Raw genomic sequence first — 20399 nt, 5'->3', positions numbered from 1 at the left:
GACAATCAACTTAATATTTCTTTGAAGCGGTAACTGAACGTTTACAATCTTTTGTTATGTCATAAAAGTGGCGTCTGTGACAACAGAACAGTTAAAAATAAGAGGGCTAACAAAATGGACCGTTAAATTACTGATAAAGATGAATAGAGTGATACGAGGCTTAAACAAACGTCTGCACCTCACTCAAAACAGGTAGAGTAAATAGAAAGACGCATTCTGATAATATGATAAAAGAAAAGATCTTAATGAACAGTTGTTTGGTTCTCTTTAGACTAACTAAGACATGTAGGTGGAACAATGTGAGTGGAACAAGATGAGACATGCTTAAATGTTAGTCTGAAATCAATTATGATATTTAATGATGATCCTCATAAACAATTAAAGCTTATAGATACAAAAAGAAAAGTTATAGTGCGAATAGAACAAGAATAAGCTCGCCCACGCGTCGATGAATCATGCGCGCCGTTGCCGCAACACAACACGAACAGCAAAAACATTACCTACTTTTGAATAAGTTCCCTTTCTCTTTCTACACCTCCGAGTGGTGCACGGGGCCATTCATTACGTCAACAGAAACAAATTACTCGAAGACAGACCAAAAAATCTCACCAACCACAAATTCTATTTACTTTGTAACAGTTAAAACTCGGGCATAAGCGATGTGCAGTGAACAAAAAAAACAAGAGAATTACGTGCGCAAAACGGTGCAAATGTTTAAAATAAAGTCACGAAGTACTGTGAATGTTTTTGTTTATTCGTGAACATGCCAAGTAGCACATAAACGCTTAAAAAGCAGTAAATTGATGATGACAAATAAAACACTTTAAGTACACCACTTGGGGATAATTCATATTGCACCTGCCTTTAAAATTTAATCATGGATAATTGACAAATTATGGGGAATTATATAAATAAAAAATACTAATTAGACGTCTGTTTATGAGTAATTATTAACAGGTTAAATGCATATTATTGGAAAGTTATAATTAATTTGAACATTAACGTATTGTCGCATTGAAGTCGAAGCGTGACGAAGTCGGACGAGTGACCCTGAAGTGCGTAGAACGGCCCGTCGCCCGCGCCGCGGTAGATACGTAAAAACAGTGACTCACGAAGAAGGAGAGTTAATACCCGCCCCCCTGAGATAGAAAGGGATAAACAATCCAAGGGAACCGGTTTAAGATTTCGAGTTTCAATCCGATATGCTCCTGTCTGTGTCAAGTCAACTTTGCTTGAGTAGACCTCTTGCACAAAGATGATCGGGATTGATATCTCATTTTTGTACCTTTTATCGACATTTCACGGTCGAATAAGCAATTTTCAACTAATCACAGCCGCTTCCTCAATCAGTTTTTACCAATGTTAACAAACGCGCATTGTCAATTAGCTGAATAATATCTTATCAGACAAAGATTACCTACTGAACGCTTTCTTTATGGAGACATGGGTCTTAGCGGTGATGTCATCCTCCACTCAGTTCTTATCTTGTTGATAATACATTGAGAATGTTCTGTAACGTTTGGATACGAATCGCACGCGCCGGTACTTTACCAAATTACGCCTATGTCAATAAGCCAAATCGTGTATTTGTTGCGTAACATTATAGCGTATTGATACCGAGTTCGCGTGTTTAGAACCTAAACCACGATAGCTGAAGAAAGTCTTGCAAGATTACAGGAATTTTCCGATTGGATGGAAACGATCGCATCACGGTGAATCATTACATGTTTTTTGCTACTAGCAGAGAAAATCTTGTTAGTTTGTCATAAAATTAAATGGATTCAACATTTGCAATTCAAAAATTAATTGCACTCCTTCGTGCATATCCATAACCGGCTCGTGGAGTATTGACATATGCATTAATTAACAAAAGAAATTGTTAACGACTGGTTGACCTAGAAATACGTTACATAGTATTTGTGTAATTTCTTAGACTTGATCTTATCTAATTCCTGTCAAAATATATCAGTTTTACAGATAGTGAAAAAAGGTAATGACGATTGATATTTCGTTTCGGTATATACGGAGTACGGAGCATATAGCAAAATGCACAAATAAAAGGATATGAAAGGAGGCGAAGGAGAAGAGAGCGCCTTTGAAAGGGGTGAATAAAAAATATAGAAGCGGTAGCAGGAAGCGAAAGGAGAAAGAAAGCCATGTGCAGAAGAAATTGGAATGAAGGACCCGTATTGAAGGAAGTTAATATGAGTAACATGAAAAAAACTGTGTATTATTAACATTTATAAAGATTGGAAATAAACGGGTTCTATTATACACGGATTTCTCTGTAGAATTAGATACCTTGAAACAAAATATGACTATCATTTGATACCTCAAAACAAAACGAATATTTGCATTTAAACGACTGTGAATAAGGAAATAAAAATCTGCACGTGTTGATCAATTCGCCATGTTTTGTTAGCGTTTAATAATCAGCATTAGCTATAAAATTAAAATGTCAAGTAGAAGTAGAACGGTTAGTAAAAGGTGAAAGACGTGAAACAAACACGTTATAAAGGCACAACAAGGTATAATTTTATTGTGGGCAAGTCGTTAAGGCTACTGTAAAGTCGAAGCCGGGAACCGGTTCAACCACTTCTCTGCCGAAACGGCGCCAATCATAGCCAACGCTCCTAACACTAAATATATACTTGATAATCTTATTACTTTCTCTGATCATTGTTTGAAATTATATCACTGCGTTTGACTAGACATTTGGTTTATTTAGAGTTTATTCAGAAAGTAGATAGCGCTAAGTCCCGTTCAAAATGTTTTGGATTTTGAGTTATAGTTCAAGCGGTTTTGTGAATGTCTTGATGTCTCTATCTATCTTGGGTTTTTCCCGCAAATTTGTTTTTATAACAGTAGTTTGCGTCTAAAAATACCGATGAAATGTGTACCGTCTTTCGTCTGGTTACAAATATTTTAGATTATTAATGTAAACGTCGCGAGACCCAAAAATAAATGCAGTAATTTTTATATGACAGCAGAGTAATAAAACGTAAATCCACTTAATGATTCACTGAAGTGTATTGAATTGATGTTAAAGCAGAGAATTTATGAGCATCGGTGAGTTGAAAATCGTGCCAAGAGAGCTTGCTTACAATAACACGAATTTGTTGTCACATATCCAAAAAGCAATTGAAATGACAATTTATGGAGGGCTTGCCATTGATTGTTTGCATAAAAACTTTAATTGTATTTTAAGATTACAATATAGTTAATCCAAACAAAACAAAAAAACTACCACGATTAATACTAATATCACTAAAGTGAATTTTGTTGCAAGTTCTAATATTTGGTTGTGAATCGAACTCTTAAATGCTCGCCGCTGGAAACACTCCGTTAAGAATTAATTTGCCTCAATTTAATTCCTTATTTGACCTAGCAAAGGGGTTAATCGCGTATATACAGAATTGATACATCATTTGTAAACTTGATCAAGCGTGATATTAAATTGATTATTCAATCGTTGGCAAAGCAATGAGTCTTTTTATATGCAAGCCGAAATTATCGCATGCACTAGTGCCAAAGGGATTGATTGATGGGTGATCGCTCATCTGGACGAACACGCGAATATGCTAATTCAGGCAATTTTTAAACTGCAACTTCCCGCCGAGATTGGAGCCACCGAATCAAGTGGCGTGCTTCAAATTGAGAAGAGGGTAATTGCCAAATTGCTTCGGGGTGCGCACCTGCAGGCGCCCGTATTCATTCATGAGGCAAAAGCCGAGAACAATCCACGGATAATAACAGTTGGCATTTCTTAGAAACAGTTGATGGAGGCTTTATGTAGGCTGTCCCGCTCACTCGCTGCGCGTTAGAGCGAGAGGCAGGGGGCGTGGCGTGCGGTATTATGTCACGTCGGGTTTGATAGAGGCGTCCGAAGTTGAAGCGTAGCACTTGCATCTGTTGCACTTTCCGAGTTTTCATTAACGTTCATTAGGTTTATTTGAAAAGTTCATTTCGTAATTCGCATCATAATATCCAACGGTAGAATTTCTGATATAGACTTAGAATTTAGTTCGCTCTTTCAGATACCATCAATATCTGGAATTTATAACAATAACTAATAAACAGATATTCATACAATAAACATTAAAAACCTCAATTAGCATTTATAAGTTTCAAACAAGAAGAACTCAAAACACGACATATTCCACTTAATTCACTCACGCTCATAATTTAGCAGAACAACCAAAAGTATTTGAATAGAAATGATCGTTTAACGGTACGTGTTCGAATAGTCTGGGAAACAAATTTTGACATTCTGATGCGGTAAGACATCGCAGAATTACGCACAAATAATTTTATTTATTTATTAACACTTACACAGAAATATAATACAATTGATACTTATATGAAAAGCAGGGCAACCACGGTGAGAAAAAAAATTTGATAAGGTAAGCAAGAAGTCCATAAATACATATATAATAGAGAAAACTATTGGAAGAAAATGCCATTAAAACATATACATATATACAGTGGGACACTGTTAAGAACAAAGGACACATGAAAATAATCAGCAATGACCCAATGTATGAAAAAAATTAACGAACTGCATAGATTAACAGACATTTATATTTATAAGTGGTTTGCTTCATGTCAGTAAATATTTTAATCTATTACTGTTGACCGTTGTGTTGTTTTTTTCTATATGTATTGCTATATATGTGAAGTATATGTTTACATTTTGTTAAATAAATAAAAGTTATATCACTTATAAAAGTAAACATTAATTGTAACCAGTTGATAAAACCAAGCTTGTGATGGAATATCCCAAAGATACAACCCGACAGTAAGTGACTAAATTTATTTCAATTTGTTGTACAACTTTACATGAAACTGATTTAATGATTTTTCTAAAAAATCCCACAACTCTGTGGAGTTAGTTACAAGACAGTTTGACAGTTTCCACAGAATAGTAGTAACTATAGTGGTACTTTAAGTAAAATTGTAACAATTTTTAAGACTTAAGACTAATTAGTAAATTAGGTCTTAAATTACTAATTAGTCTTAAGTTGGGTTTGTAATGTTAAAAGACGTCTCAGTGCAGAGACGATTTATAAAAAGAAATCCCATAAACCAAAATAAATGTACTAAACCAGTGTGTGAGCTAAGATCTGAGCACTAGTGGTTGTTAATTGGCCAATCAATCGGATCTCCATAAATTAAACCCTCGCAAATGTACACAAATTGCTACCCATTTGTAACATAGTCAGCGCGAATTTCCCTAACAAATTCAATCGACACCACTTTAATCACACTTCGTTGAAGTAATACAGTACAGTTTAAATAATTAAATAATAGGATGCTTACTTACTTGCCCTTATCGCTTTTGAGTGATCTCTTCCAGACCACTGTCAGATTTTTTTTTTGGATAAGTTGAGCGCAAATGCAAAACTACATAAGATATACAATTACTTGGACAGAAATAATGGATTAATAATAATAATAGGAGGCAAACGGGCAGGAGGCTCAACTGATGTTAAATGGACATGGACACTCACATTGCCAGATAGCGCAAGTGCGTTGCCGGCCTTTCAATAGTTGGTACGCTCTTATCTTAAAGGACCCTATGTCGAATTGATTCGGAAATACTTCAGTGGGCAGCTGGTTCCACATAGTGGTGGCGCGAAACTGCCTTAAGAAAAGCTCAGGTGTGAAATGTGGACGTCGAGGTGATATGGATGGTATTTTGTATTCTGCCTTGACGTCAAGGCACGTTTTCTAAATAAGAAAAGAGGAAACCAAACTTATGGATAATTAATATGGATCAAAAATACGTTATTACAATAGGAAGTTAAATTATAATATATACAAGGTAAATTATACAGCAAGGACCCGTTTCCCAGGGACTTGTCGGTTAATTAAGAAGTGAAAGTCTGACACGGCTTAAATGTCCCAGTTCCTTCCAATCTATAGCTTTTATAAGGTTTAATAAATGTTCTTATAGTCAATTATACTCACCAATCTGTTGATTTTAGACGTTTACCATTATATGAATACTGAACGTGAAGCTAACGAAATTTCAATATTGATATTTTTTTATTATCTCCTTATCGAATTTTTCACCTTGCCCTGTAAACCGGTGCATCGTTGCCGATTGGTAATGTACGATATATACTATATATATATGTACACTAATGTTAGTGTATATGTTAACGTAAAATTGTAAAAACCGTTAGATTGTAATCTATCGGTTATCGGTTATCGGTATTCGGTAGATTGTACTACACTAACTTAGTTATCATTCAAACTTCTTTGGTCAATTACAGATTAATTTTACTTCCCAACAATTTCATATAACTACCGAATAATAATACGTTAAATTGCAAGCAGTATGTTGAGTTGACAATCTTTCGACAGTTTACAATCTCGCGAGATAGTAAAGCAAATAGCAATCTAACGGTTTTTACAATTTTACGGTGACATATATATACTTTTATTTATGTTGTGAACAAACGTTTGTTATTTTACCTTAGTACATTAGTAGAGATGAGGGCATTATAAACTTTGGCCTCAATATTACTAACACTTTGTCAAATACATATTGTTCGAGGCTAAGTTGAGTTATATTCATAAAAACTAAACTTGTAACAAGTAAAAGACTTCCGATCAAAACAAATATTAATACAAGAACATAACAATATTTTTGAAGTTATACTTCTTTAGGCGAGTTATGAAAAATTGATGAGAGTGAAATTTTACAATGCCCGCGCACCGTGACACAAAATTAACAGAATGAAGTTGCACACGGAAGATGCTACGGCATTGGACATAATTTAAAAACAACATTCGAATAATAATAGAATTTATGTTACACTTAATGTAAGAGAATAATAATAAATATTTATTATTTAAATTTTCAAATGTACACTGAACTTTATTGACTATAATGACTCCTTTTCCAGTCTTTGATTATTAAATTGTAATTAATTATTTGCATGCAATCAAAAACTATTTTTAATAATGCCAAAGAAGTATAACTTTCTACGCGCAACCATAAGTACACGCACACTTTTTTTATAATAAGGATGCTGTATTTTCACTGAGTTTCATAGGCATAGTAAATATCCGTCCCATCCGATATAGGCCCGCTACTTTTTTAAAAATAAATATTTAATTCTTACATGCAAGCTATCCTAGCCCTCAAGAAGCGACAAAAGTAGGTCGCACTTCTTGCAACACAAAATGCACGTTTGAAGGTAATTTATAAAATTGACATATCATTATTGTTTACGTCTTAACTATAATTATTATATCAATGTGACGTCATACATCCTTCTGACTAGACTTTTGCTAAATGATTAGATAAAAAAAATGCTTGATAACCGTGACGCTGTATGATTGCAGGCTATATAATACTTTGTATATTATAACATTATATTTCTTTCATCTGTTGTGGGTTGTAACCATCGTCATGATAACATAAATATAACCGACTATATCGTGTGCGTTAACCACTTAACCAAGGCTTTTGATGGCTGGTGGCAAAAACAATTGAAGATAGAAGAAAAATCTCTTATGTATGAATATTTCATCCTATCCAATATTATTTTATTATTTATTGTTATATAACTTCTGTTGTATGTATGTTAAACAAACATGTATCCCAGGCATTTAGTGAGAACAGTATTAGCCTGTGATTTCCCAGTATTGTGTAGCAATATCGAAAATAATTCCAAGAATTTAAATAAATATAAAATTAAATAATGAACCAAATTAAACTAAGATAAGTGAATATAAATGTACAGTATATTATATAATTAACTTTTTATATGTAAATTTTTATGTGTTATGTACAGTATAGTAATTAATGAATATTATAATTAAATAAACAAAATTAAAAAGAAATAAGCCGGATTTTATTCTCCCCGTATCTCCCGTAACTATTTTGATATATGTGGAATATTCGTCGAAATGTCTATAGTTCGCCTGGCATGTAATACTGGCAGCAAGTTTACCAGGTGGTAAACTTCAAACCAGCGAACTTGAATTTTTCTATTTACTCATTTTTTATATTTATTAAATAAATAATAAATAAATCAGTGGCGCTACAACCTGTTTAGGTCTTGGCCTCACATTTCTGAATCTGTTTCATGATCATTTTTTTAAATCTAATAGGCAAGTAGGTGATCAGCCTCCAGTGCCTGACACATGCCGTCGACTTTTTGGGTCTAAGACATGTCGGTTTCCTCACGATGTTTTCCTTCACCGTTTGAGCAAATGTTAAATTTTATTTTTATTACTATGTATATATGTATAGGTCTCGATATGATGTACTCTCACACACGTACGTATCCACAGACTCACCCATAGTTATAATATATTACTAGACATGGCAATGGCAAGTTTAGTATACATTTAAAGTTGTAATTTTTATATACGCCGTACGGCAACCAAAAAAAAACATCACTATTATCAAATCTTGCAATAATTGAAATTCATAATACATATTCAGACGGCGTTTTTGTTTGCCATGGTTTTTCGGTTTTCAATAAATAATTTGGTATTCTTACCAAGGTTAGCGTAGTATCCCGCTGGGTGCATCATGAGTGTATCGATCACCGTGTTAAACTTTCCATTTGTCACTTACCTGAAATAATATATATTTGTTTAACACTTCGTTGCATACGCGCTCCCATAAGGAATAATATAAAAGTGCGTGCGTACAAAGTACACATGTCAGAAGTGGAACTTCTTTGGCAAACTAATTTTTAACTCTTGTTCATATTTATACAAATCTAAAACTTTAGATTTCCGAGACTTAGAGGGAGGGAAAAAGGAAGATATGTTAGGAATTTAATGAATTTAATTGTCATTAAAATATTAAAAGTGTCGAAAATTAATACAAATAATAAACTAAATTTCTTCGATAATAAAACCACGTGGCATTTTAATTTACAATTCGTCATTTGAGATTTCAATAAATTATTTTGCATAAAATATTTCATAAATTCTCTTTACGAAATTTTAATTTTAAAAATAGAATTTCTATAATGTAATTCGCCCTTCTCACTCTCTCTCAATCGGTCTCAATCGTGACGTTCCGTAAAAAAATTACCCTCATGCGCCTAAAGAAGTTTCACTTCAATAAGAAAAAATCGTACGAAAGTACGAAAATATGTCTTTCATGTTTTTGATAAAGAGATTATAAAACTTTAGTTCTTGTAAATCGGTATTTTAGTACTATTTAAAATGTTATTGTAATATTATGATGAATAATACTTTTATAATCAACAAAATATAATTAACAGTCATTTTGAAATTGTAATTATTGTTTAGATAATTAGATATTCAATAACGAGACTTTGTAAGACAAAGTATGACATATACAGGCGACATATACACACAATACGTTTTATATGACAGTCATAGTGTTATAGTCTTAGCGCTAATTCTTGACTTTGAACTTATCAAGGATAAAAATTAACTCACACAACAACTTTTTTGTTAAAAAAATTTGTATTTAAGACATGTCGGGTCCGCTAGTGTTGCTATAACTACCTAGTAATAATTGTTAATAAATTAAAACAAATATTTATACCTGTTTAAAAACTACTAAGCCTAAACCCAGAAATCCATATCACTCAATGAATAAAAGGTAGACTGGAGATATTTGATCGGACATTTCATTCGACCGATACATTGCTCGGCAACATAAACCGATGTGCATGGAATATTCCGAATAGGGGCCAAAATTCAAGCAAGGGTTGCATATTCAGCCCAAGGCATGCGAGCACACGTGGCTGCCACGGCTGCCTGCCTCGGAATCTGACCAAATGCCCATCGAAGCTCGATTGTTAGCTAAATAGCAATGGATTATTTATCACTACGGAAACAATGTTGTACGAGGTATTTTTGCTGCGCGAAATTACGACTCTACCTATAGTTTGTACTTGGCTTTAGACCTTTCGGTTACTTGAATAAGGGAGCGTTCAAGTTCAAGTATTACGTCACGCAATTTTTGGAGATTATTAAAGTGTAACGCGCCATAAAGTATCGTAACGTTTTAGAAAAGGACAAAAAAATTAGTTCCGTAATACTTGAACGGGTTAGATTTGGAGTCTAGCGTTAACTCAAACTCAAAATATCTTTATTCAAGTGGGTAACCAAGTACACTTTTGAATCGTCAAGTTAAATTAATCGTAAATTTACATTTACTACCAGTTCGCAAGTCAAGGGCGTAGAGCGGGTAAGAAGAACTGGCAAGAAACTTTCCGCCACTCTTTTTAATCGCCAAGTATTGCAATACAAATTGTTTGAACTGGAGCAAATCAATCCCAAGGATTAGGATCATTTAAGTAGTCCTCAAATTTATAAAAAGCTTTGTTGATTAATTTTGTTTAACGAGGGCTTTGAATTTATTTAGTGATAATTCTCTAATTTCGCTTGGGAGTTTGTTTTAAAAACGAATACAATTTCCATATAAGGAGTGGTTTATCTTTTGGAGCCTGGTTGGTCGTACACTCAAATTAGTTCTATTGAATATGCCATTTGTCGAAAGCGTATGCATACGAAAGTGATTGTTTAATCGACTACTACGACTTTATATCGACTAAACTTGAGAAAAGAAAATTGTTTTAATTCGTTCAGTTGTTTATATGAATTATTAGTAGCATATGATATCTGCCCTATGCACTGATGCACTTGACAAGTTATAGAATATGCCTTTACATTAAAATTTGTATTCAAGACGCTTTATTGTTATTTATTTTTCATATTGTAGTTTACTGATAATTTATTCTAGACTATTCTTCTAAAATTGGATGAAAATCCACGCACGCATTGCGTGTATAATCCGGGTTTAAGAACGGATTGTCATAAATAGCAATTTGCTCATGACAAACTATCTGCAATGCATTTGGAAATCGCGTATAATACCACTATTGTTAATTATGTACACAAGTCACCGCGCCGCTAAGCATACGATTTATTATCGTTTAACTAGAACAGTGATACATCTACCGTGAGATTTACAATTTCGCAACTAGATGAATGGTTCTAATGCTTTGAAAAAGTACCGAATGTCAAATGTCATATGACTAATGCCACTTTTCTACAGATCAGTACAGGCAGTGTTTTCTTTATGACGATACCGTATTTTTTTATAGACGGTTTTGGTTGAAGCACTAATCTTAATACTATGACAAGAAGAGACAAATGAGCACGTTAGTTTTTATTTTATTTTACTGAATAATATGTGTATGACATTTGATAACCGCTGGTTTGTGTTTATGTAAAAATAGCAGCTTTTTTCAGAATCGCGACAAATGTATATAAAAATACTTCTTCAACTTTTTATATTATATACGAAAGGAAAAATACTGACCGGGTTATCCATTTATTAGTTAAAACAGTGTTTTGAAAGTCATGTACTTGGTAGTGAAGGTTATATCAAATCCAGAGAGACAAAATAAATCCCGCATACCAAAACCAAAATATGTAGAACTAATCGAAGTTTAGTTATTTGAATAATGGTTCACCCACGAGTCGGTGAAATTGTACAAATAAATTCTTTGCCTCTTAAGATCGAAAGATAGATGATAAGGAATCAGACGCTTCTTAGATGGAATACATCGACAACATCGCCCCTTACGTAACATTTTACTTTTAAACTTATCACTGTATCAAATCTTAAGCGGAGCGATCAAGAAACAATAGAACGTTAATAAAAACGCTACATGTATTGAAGTGAATTGACTTAAACAATAAAGTATTAAAACATAATAGATTTCCTTAAATATTTCCTAAACTCGTTTATTCTGAGAATAAGAACAAAGTATTAATTATAATTGGAAGCTCCACGAAATATAGGTTTTGTTGCGAGGCGGTGCTAGATGAAAAAGCATGAGCCGAGATCCAACGAAAGGTATTCGAGGAATGGCAGGGGCATCCGTCGGCAGCGATTGTTACCAGTTATCACTGAATGTTTTCCACCGGAGTATTTTGTGCCGCCACAAAAAACCACATAAAGGGCGGGCGCGGTTCGTTTGAGACACCGCCCCTGTGGGAAAATCGTCGCCAGAAAACTGCGACGCAAATAAATTATAAACTCTCTCACACGGAACGCGATCCGGCATTTACGCTTTTATTTGTTAACTCATAAACAGAGACTGTTGCAACGTTTAACTTGTGCCGCAGGACAAACTAGTGATGTGCCCGAGCTAATAATTACAATGAATATGTTTTATTCTATTACAATACTGAAATATTACTACATTATTATACAATTACTGAAGTAAAATCTGTAGGAGTTGGTGTGCCAGTTTTGGCAGGTGAACATCAAATAGATCGATGATATGTATTTGCGTGTTGTTCCCACGAGGATGTAAGTGCGTGCTCCTATTTCATCATGCCTCCTGCAGATAGAGGACAAATCTTTGTTTTTAATTTATTTTATTATTATTTATTACTGAAGATGTCATGTGGAACATGGTGTAATAGTTGCAGCTCCTTACAAACGTTGTGAAAAAAAACCTTGGCGATTAAAAAGACTGCGGTGAGTTTATTTCCAGTTCTTCTCTTCCTTTATATTCCCTTGATTTGAGAACTGGCAGTAAATGTAAAATTAGAAGCATTTAATGTATCTTTCTTTTTTGACGTTCATAAGTGTACATTGTGTTACCTATATGAATAAATGATTTCTAACTTTTGATAAGAAAAATTAAAGGGTATTTACAAAAATGTTGAACTAACCGTTTAATAGTAATACTAACATAATGGTATTTATAATTCTAGTCAAAGAGTTATAGTAAAAGTAAGGTAGGTAGAAATTAATAAAAAGCTATCAAAGCAGGTAAATAGAGAAAATGACACAGACGCTACAGAAATTAGCCTAGCTTCTGTAGTTCAAACTAAATTTAGTATTGAACGCGAAAACATTTACAATAAACGTATAAACATTTGATCTGAGGACGACGAAGAATCATTAGCGAAAACTGAACGTCCCGGAATAGAACTGACAGCGGAACGATTGCACTGTCTGTGATGGATGACAGGATTGCCACGGGCTTAATAATGTACTGAATTAGAGAATAAAAAATCTTCATCGACGTTAAGATGCCAATCATAATGATATTAAGAAAAATTTACTACTACAATACTTTTAAATAAATCTTGTATGTTCTATAATCATTAGAAGCATTTCATCCGAAATCTATAATTTTATATCTGGTGTCCTTTAAGTTGTAAACAGGTTAGTAGGTTTGGATTATAATTAATCAACAAGAATCATACTAAAACGAAACGCTACTGTTTTGCCTTTCATTTTCACTACAGTTTGCATTTTAGATTGATATTCAACCGATAATTTGGTTTGCTATAAGGTCCTTTAAGGTGACCTGTAAGTTTTAATTAAGTTAGTAAGTTAGGTTATGATTGTTCAACAACAGTTATAATAAAAAACGTCACTGTTTCGTCTTTCATTCTAAATGTAAACCTCAGAGCATTCGTTATTTCATTACTTTTGTTATAGAATAATATATTTTCATTACAGATTTAAACGCGCACGTCACTATGGAGCATGTCGTTCGCATTGAAAACTTGCAGAAAATGCATTGGCGATAAGAAAAAATTCAGTGCGTCCGAGTGCATAAGTACCAGTACGGTGACGGTGACATTCCACGTTGAATACTTCGCATATCGAGACTTTAACCATTTACCGATTGCAGATAGGTACGCCATGGCCGGACAAGCAATCTCGTTGGATCGCAGTGCATACTTGTTGCTACATATAATGCGTAACCTAAATAAGTTAGTTATATTTTTATTGAATTTTCATGGTTGTCTTGTATAAGCTTAGGAATAATATTGCACTGAAATATTAACACTTTAATATGTACTACTTTGAAGTAAATACTAGACATAACATTACAGTCAATGATTTACATCGATCTTTTCGGTTTAATTAGTAGTAACTAGTAGTCGGTTTATGGAAAGATTTAATGAAACCTCAAAGGCTTAAGTCGCACACAATGTAGCAAATGCCTAAAAAAATTAATTTAAATGACAATTTAATACGGTAATTTAACTTAATTCTTTAACTTTTCGTCACCAACTATGAGATTTTAAAACAAAGAGTTTAGAATATCCCGTGAGAGATCGCTTAGGCCGTCATTAAGAGACGTATAACGGTTACCTTCGTCGTAGCATAATAAAAAAGACGTCCTTTCTCAACTATTCACATCCTTTTCTCTCACAGATTATCTATATAGGATGGAATGGGATGCACACTTTCATTATTCAGCTTTAATATGAGTTGCGTTTAATTTATCGCGCGACAGCCGCGCTCGAGCCGGGAGCAAAGGAACATCAATCTTCTGGATTGAGAATTGAGGCTAAAACACTCCAGCTCCCACAGATGTAAATCAAAAGGGCCGATAATAAAATAACGATTTATCGGGATTACTATAATAAATTATCGCCTACTTAATTGCATTTAATAAGTCAAACATTCTGTTTACAGAAGGTTATGCCTTCAATGGCGTAGTAGTAGGTGAATAGATTTTAGTGTTTTTATATCAAATTAGAATAACACAAAAATACTCCAGCTATGGTTTGTGTGACTTGTTGCTTAAGGTATTTTTAAATATGTTCTTAAATCCTCGGTTCAGGTAAAAATCTCACTTCAGGTCGAAGGTTAGATCCCCAGCTGTGCACCAATGGACTTTCTTTCAATGAGCGCATTTAACATTCGCTCGAACGGTGAAGAAAAACATCGTGAGGAAGCCGACATGTCTTAGACCCAAAAAATCGACGGCGTGTGTCAGGCACAGGAGGCCGATCACTTGCCTATTAGATTGAAAAATGATAATGAAACAGATTCAGAAATCTGAGGCCCAGACCCAAAGAGGTTGTAGCGCCACTGATTTATTTATTTTTAACGTCACTAATATAGATAACTTATAAAATTTATCTACCATACATTTATACAGCCAGTAATCATAGCGTTTTCAACTAACATAACCCGTAAATACAGTGTAACCAACAAACTCTTTATAACGTTAAAATGAGTTAAATTTATTTGGTTTAACCCAATACCCATACATTAATTCTTCCCACCCCATTACGAAAACTCTCTATAACGAATAAAAATGCTCGGTCCCTAGAAAACCGTTATTTAGGTTTAAAGAACTTTATTACTCATAAGAACTTAATACTAGTTCGCTTACAATGAGATACAGTAGGTACTTAATTCTAAAATTATATAATATTAGTCTCTCTAGGGCGTTGGAAACATTACTGATTGCAAATAATCTTTTAGACCTCCTTTGAAAACATTTATATTTTCGCACAGTTTCAATTCTTAAAGAGTTTACACTGTATTGTTAACAATTACCGAATGAATATACGTGTATATATGTGTAATTCTGAATAATTATTATCAACTTTTAATGTGTTAATTATCAGAATTACACTTCGTTTTCAAGACGTAACGAGGTAATAAATACATAATTCATGTCGAGTATGTTATTAGGTTGTTAACGAAATTGTCGGCACTTTGTCGGGGTTGGATTTAATTTGAAATTACGAAATTCGTGCCTATTATCAAAAGCCACAGTGGCAGGACAGGTATGGGCGGAGACGTGAAAATCAATATAACCCTATCAGTGATATAATTTACATTTAATACATTAATAGTAATAATTCGTTCCACAACTGAGCGTTGTGACACCACTGAAGTATTTCCGAACCAATTGGAGTTATGGTCCTTCGAGAAAAGAGTACCAATTCACTTGCAAGTCTTCTGGCAATGTAAGTTTCCATGGGTAGCGGTATCACTAAACATCAGGTGAGCCTCCTGTGAGTTTTCCCACTGGTCTATAAAAAAATCAAACTGAAACTCTTATTGACCGACGTCACTGTCGTGTTTATGGACAAATTGTTTCACCGTTCTGACACACGATATCGACTTGTGTATACGCGCATATAATAAAAATTAGAGCTGCTATCCGAACGCACTATCCCAATCATTCTTAACCACAGAGACACCATTACTCTATATAAATATAGACCTAACTCCTAATATCCCTATAGTTTGGAAAGATTGTGGTTTAGCATAGATTTTTATGACAAAATAATCTTTTAGTGTCAAGGATTTTATTCTTAAAAAATTTGAGACTCTTTTGTCACGTTTATTCATTTGCAAAGTGAGTCAAAAGGGATAAGGACAAAACATTCAATAGCTATTTAATTTTATACGTTTATGCTTTAATACTATTTTTAATAATAATTTAATTACAATCGTTGACTTTTTATCGACTATAATTAATTAGACATAGATTTAATTACATTTTTATAAGTTATTATTACCTACCTATACGCACAAGGAACGCAGATTATATATATATATTAAAATATAAATAATACATTTATCTTACATACATTAGATAAATAATACTTCACGTAACCTTATATATTTAAAGTTCGATAATATGCTTATGATGACACCATAAAGATGAATAGTATATGAATTATTCAGGGTAATTTTATGTGATTATCTCAGAATTTGTATTGCATTATAAGGATTCAACATTCTACACACAAAGCAAAATTAAGATAATCAATGCAAATTGATCGGTGGAATTTTCTATAATGAATATTATAATTTAAATACATTAATAACATTTATATGACCATATTAACATAGTTGTGTTACACTTTTGACTTTTGGGAGCATTATTAAATATACTAACTGCTTGTGTTGGCCTAGTGGCTTCAGCGTGCGACTCTCATACCTGAGGTTCGATCCCCGGTTGTGCACCAGTGGACTTTCTTTCTATGTGCGCTTTTAACATTAGCTCGAACGGTGAAGGAAAGTATCGTGAGGAAACCGACATGTCTTAGACCCAAAAAAGTCGACGTGTGTCAGGCACTGGAGGCTGATCACCTACTTGCCTATTCAGAAAGAGATTCAGAAATCTGAGGCACAGAGCAAAAGAGGTTGTAGCACCACTGATTTATTTTTTAACTGCAAATATCATGCCTATTAGAGCAGTATCGTTAAGGGTATATTCACCTTCCGGTAAAGAAACATGTACTGTTTTTATATATTCATTATTAATTACCATAAAGAAATATAAGCTTTTTCCATTACAACCTGAAACACTCACCAAATCAATCACAGGCAAAACTTTAAAAGTCTGTCAGAAACGAAAATCGTGGAAAGGCGTATTCAACAATGGAAGTTAGAAATTGACTGCACAAGACAAAAGGCTGGTTTACAGAACGGACAAAGGCCAGGGCAAAAATAAAACCAAATAAAAAGTTTAATTAAATCGCAAAGAACAATTCCAACTATAACGATAGTTTATCAAGTGAACCCGGCTCTATATTGTACCTGAAGTTGCAATGTTAACTCAATTGTGAACATTTTTACTAAATTCTCTTCAACCTTTGTTTCAAAAGGTTTTAACTAATGGTTTAAACATATGAGTCTCTGGTATAACGACACGCGGCTTTATATATATAATTCTACTGTACGTGTGAACGAACTGCTCTTAAACGGCTGGACCGATTTGAATGATTTTTTTTGTATGTGTTTGGGTGGCGCCCTGGATTAGATTTTGTCGAAGAAAAGGGAGAGATTGAAGGAAGGGCGAATAACCTTATAGAAATTATATTTTTAAAATTAAAATTTCGTAAAGAGAATTTATGAAATATCTTAATATTTGATGCAAAATTTTAAATTAAAATGCCACGTGTTTTTATTATAGAAGAAATAAATAATAAAAAAAATATACTAAATTTGTATTAATTTTCGACACTTTTAATATTTTAATGACAATTAAATTAATTAAATTCCTGATACATCTTCCTTTTTCCCTCCCTCTAAGTCTCGGAAATCTAAAGTTTTTTGTATAAATATGAACAAGACTTAAAAATTAGTTTGCGAAGAAGTTTCACTTCTGACATGTGTACTTTGTAGTAACCTCATGCGCCTAAAGAAGTTTCACTTCAAAAAATATGAAGATTACCGCCAGCATCTTAATTGTTAAGGCGACTTTTATTAAACATTTTTTTACATCTTCTATCATATGACGGAGCAAACAAAGCGACGGAACAGTCATAAAAGGCACCACCACTATGTGGAACTAACTGCCCACTGAAGTATTCGACTTAGGGTCCTTCAAGAACAGCCCTGCGATTCTGTAACTCACTTTTCGAACTCACACAGCGGTTTTCGCATCGGCGGTCGCTCTCAAATCAGTCGTAAAGCAGTCATTTTATGATTTGGCATTCTGAAAAGGTGGGAGCTTGTAGTTTATTGTTTATAATCGCAGGGCAGAGCGAGAACAGCGAACTTGCGAGCCTTTTGGCAATGTGAGTATCCATCAGATAATCTATAATTTCAAGTATGAAAACTATAGTTTAGCTGTCTATATTACATATTATTATACATAAACAGTAATAAATTGATTACTAAACATACCTCTAAGTAGTTTCCTTCAATATTTTGTTATGGATCGAATTTAAGAATGAAAAACATACATTAATAACAAGCGATTTTAACACGTGCAATCGAATACCGAGAAAAGATAGCAAAAGGCTGACTTATATGTAAATGTATATTTAGATATATGTATTTCTAGTTAACAAAGATCCCATAAGCATGCCCTGCTGTCTGAGTGGAACTCAACTGTCCTCCCCCAGCACTCACCGATTCTGCTTAACCGTTTTCTCAGTTCTACACCAGAACTGGATATACTTGTGACAGGTTTAGGAAGAGTGACAGTAAGTTATTATTATTTAAGTAGAAAAAATTGTTAGTAGCTTAATGTTGTATGTAAGTTAGTCTTCATATTATTATATTGTTTGGCATGTATGCTATAAATAAATAAGTAAAATAATCTCCAATGTACATAATAATAATTAAAAAAAGTAAATAAATCTTTAGAATATTATTGAAAATGCTTTCACTATATTAATATGTAATAATCACTGAAAACCGATTACATCGATATCTGAGGTAAATTTCATTTTTTAAATTATTTATGTTATTTTGATATTATAAAAATGATTTATTCATATAACTTAAAGTACACTTATGAGTCAGTAAAAAAATCATTTAAATTTTCATTTACTGCCAGTTCTGGCGTAGAACGGACGAGAAGAACTGGCGATAAACTGTCCGTCACTCTTTTAAATCGCCAAGGGTTTGTTAACAAAACGTTTGCAACCTGCAACCATAACACGATGCTCCTCATCACATGTTAAAGCAGTTATTTATTGTAATCAAAATTATGAATATATAAGAAAACCGACCGTTTCACTATCACCAAGGAGCGATGAAATAGGAGCTAGCTTACACTACTGTGGGAACAACAAAACATGTAGAAGGTGAATAAAAACTGAATTAATTTTTTTTTTTAAAGACAATTCACATCAATTGACCTAGTCCCATGCTAAGCTGGTGAAGCTTGTGTTATGGATACTAGGCAACGGATATACATACATATTATAGATAGATAGACATATAAATACATATTTAAACACCCAAGACCTAAGCACAACACCAAATGCTCATCACATCGATGTTCGTCTCAGCCGGGGATCGAACCCGGGACCCATGGATTCGCAGTCAGGGGTACTAACCTCTAGACCAATGAGTCGTCAAAGATGTGTTAATATTGTTTCGATTGAGTCTAAAAATACCATAACAAATTGACTAAAGGATGTTTCTATAAAAATATATGTTTGGTTTCATTGTTTGTTAGTTAAGAAACTTTTGTAATCAATTGTATATAACTAAATAGTATAAGATCCCGCTATACAACGACCTTCACCGAGATGCTTATTTAATGAAACTTATTTTATATTTAATTTAATATGTCAATAAATATAATCCATATGGGTTGTCTATTAATAGTAATATTAAAAAAAAAAATTTTTTTATAATTTGCATGTAGTAAATTTTTTGAACTTTTTTCAATCAATATTTTTAATCAGGGTAGTATTATATATGTATCACTATAACCTTCTTTTATACTAAAGATGTATATATACTTTAGTGTCACATAAAAAATATACACATAAATAATTAATTGATTAAAAACAACCTAACGTTTGCATATTCTATGGGCTTCATACTTTCGATTGGTATAGAATTTATCTAATAATCATACCGGTGAAATGTTTAAAAAAATATTTTTTTTTTAAATTAATTAAACATACTCTGGACTGAAATTTGCTAGGCAACCCATATAGATTATATTTATTGACATATTAAATTATATATATAATAAGTTTCATTAAATAAGCATCTCGGTGAAGGTCGTTGTATAGCGGGATCTTAGACCAAAAGGTTCTTCTAACTAATATATGAACAACGGCAGTTTCAACGCGGGAATAATCCACAAATAGTAATCCGAGAATAGAGCGAGGCTACTGGACAG

At 33.2% G+C, this 20399-nt stretch overlaps 1 protein-coding gene across 3 annotated transcripts in view; it reads right to left on the bottom strand.

Annotated features, from left to right (window-relative positions):
• LOC125057709 (protein scalloped) overlaps positions 1 to 20399 on the bottom strand; it is an 88239-nt gene that overhangs the window by 65297 nt on the left and 2543 nt on the right. For 2 of the 3 annotated variants that reach the window (XM_047661535.1, XM_047661537.1), the window contains exon 2: positions 8523 to 8599. The exons of the other annotated variant lie outside the window; for it this stretch is intronic. In XM_047661535.1, coding sequence (XP_047517491.1) covers positions 8523 to 8556 — 34 coding nt within the window. In that variant the 5' untranslated portion in view covers positions 8557 to 8599. The remainder of the gene's footprint in view (positions 1 to 8522; positions 8600 to 20399) is intronic. 3 annotated transcript variants of the gene reach the window in all.

This window comes from Pieris napi, chromosome 17 (assembly GCF_905475465.1).
Source record: "Pieris napi chromosome 17, ilPieNapi1.2, whole genome shotgun sequence".
Classification (NCBI taxonomy): Eukaryota; Metazoa; Arthropoda; class Insecta; order Lepidoptera; family Pieridae; genus Pieris; species Pieris napi.
Note: the sequence above shows the minus strand (reverse complement) of the source record. Positions and strands in the feature narration are given on the sequence as shown.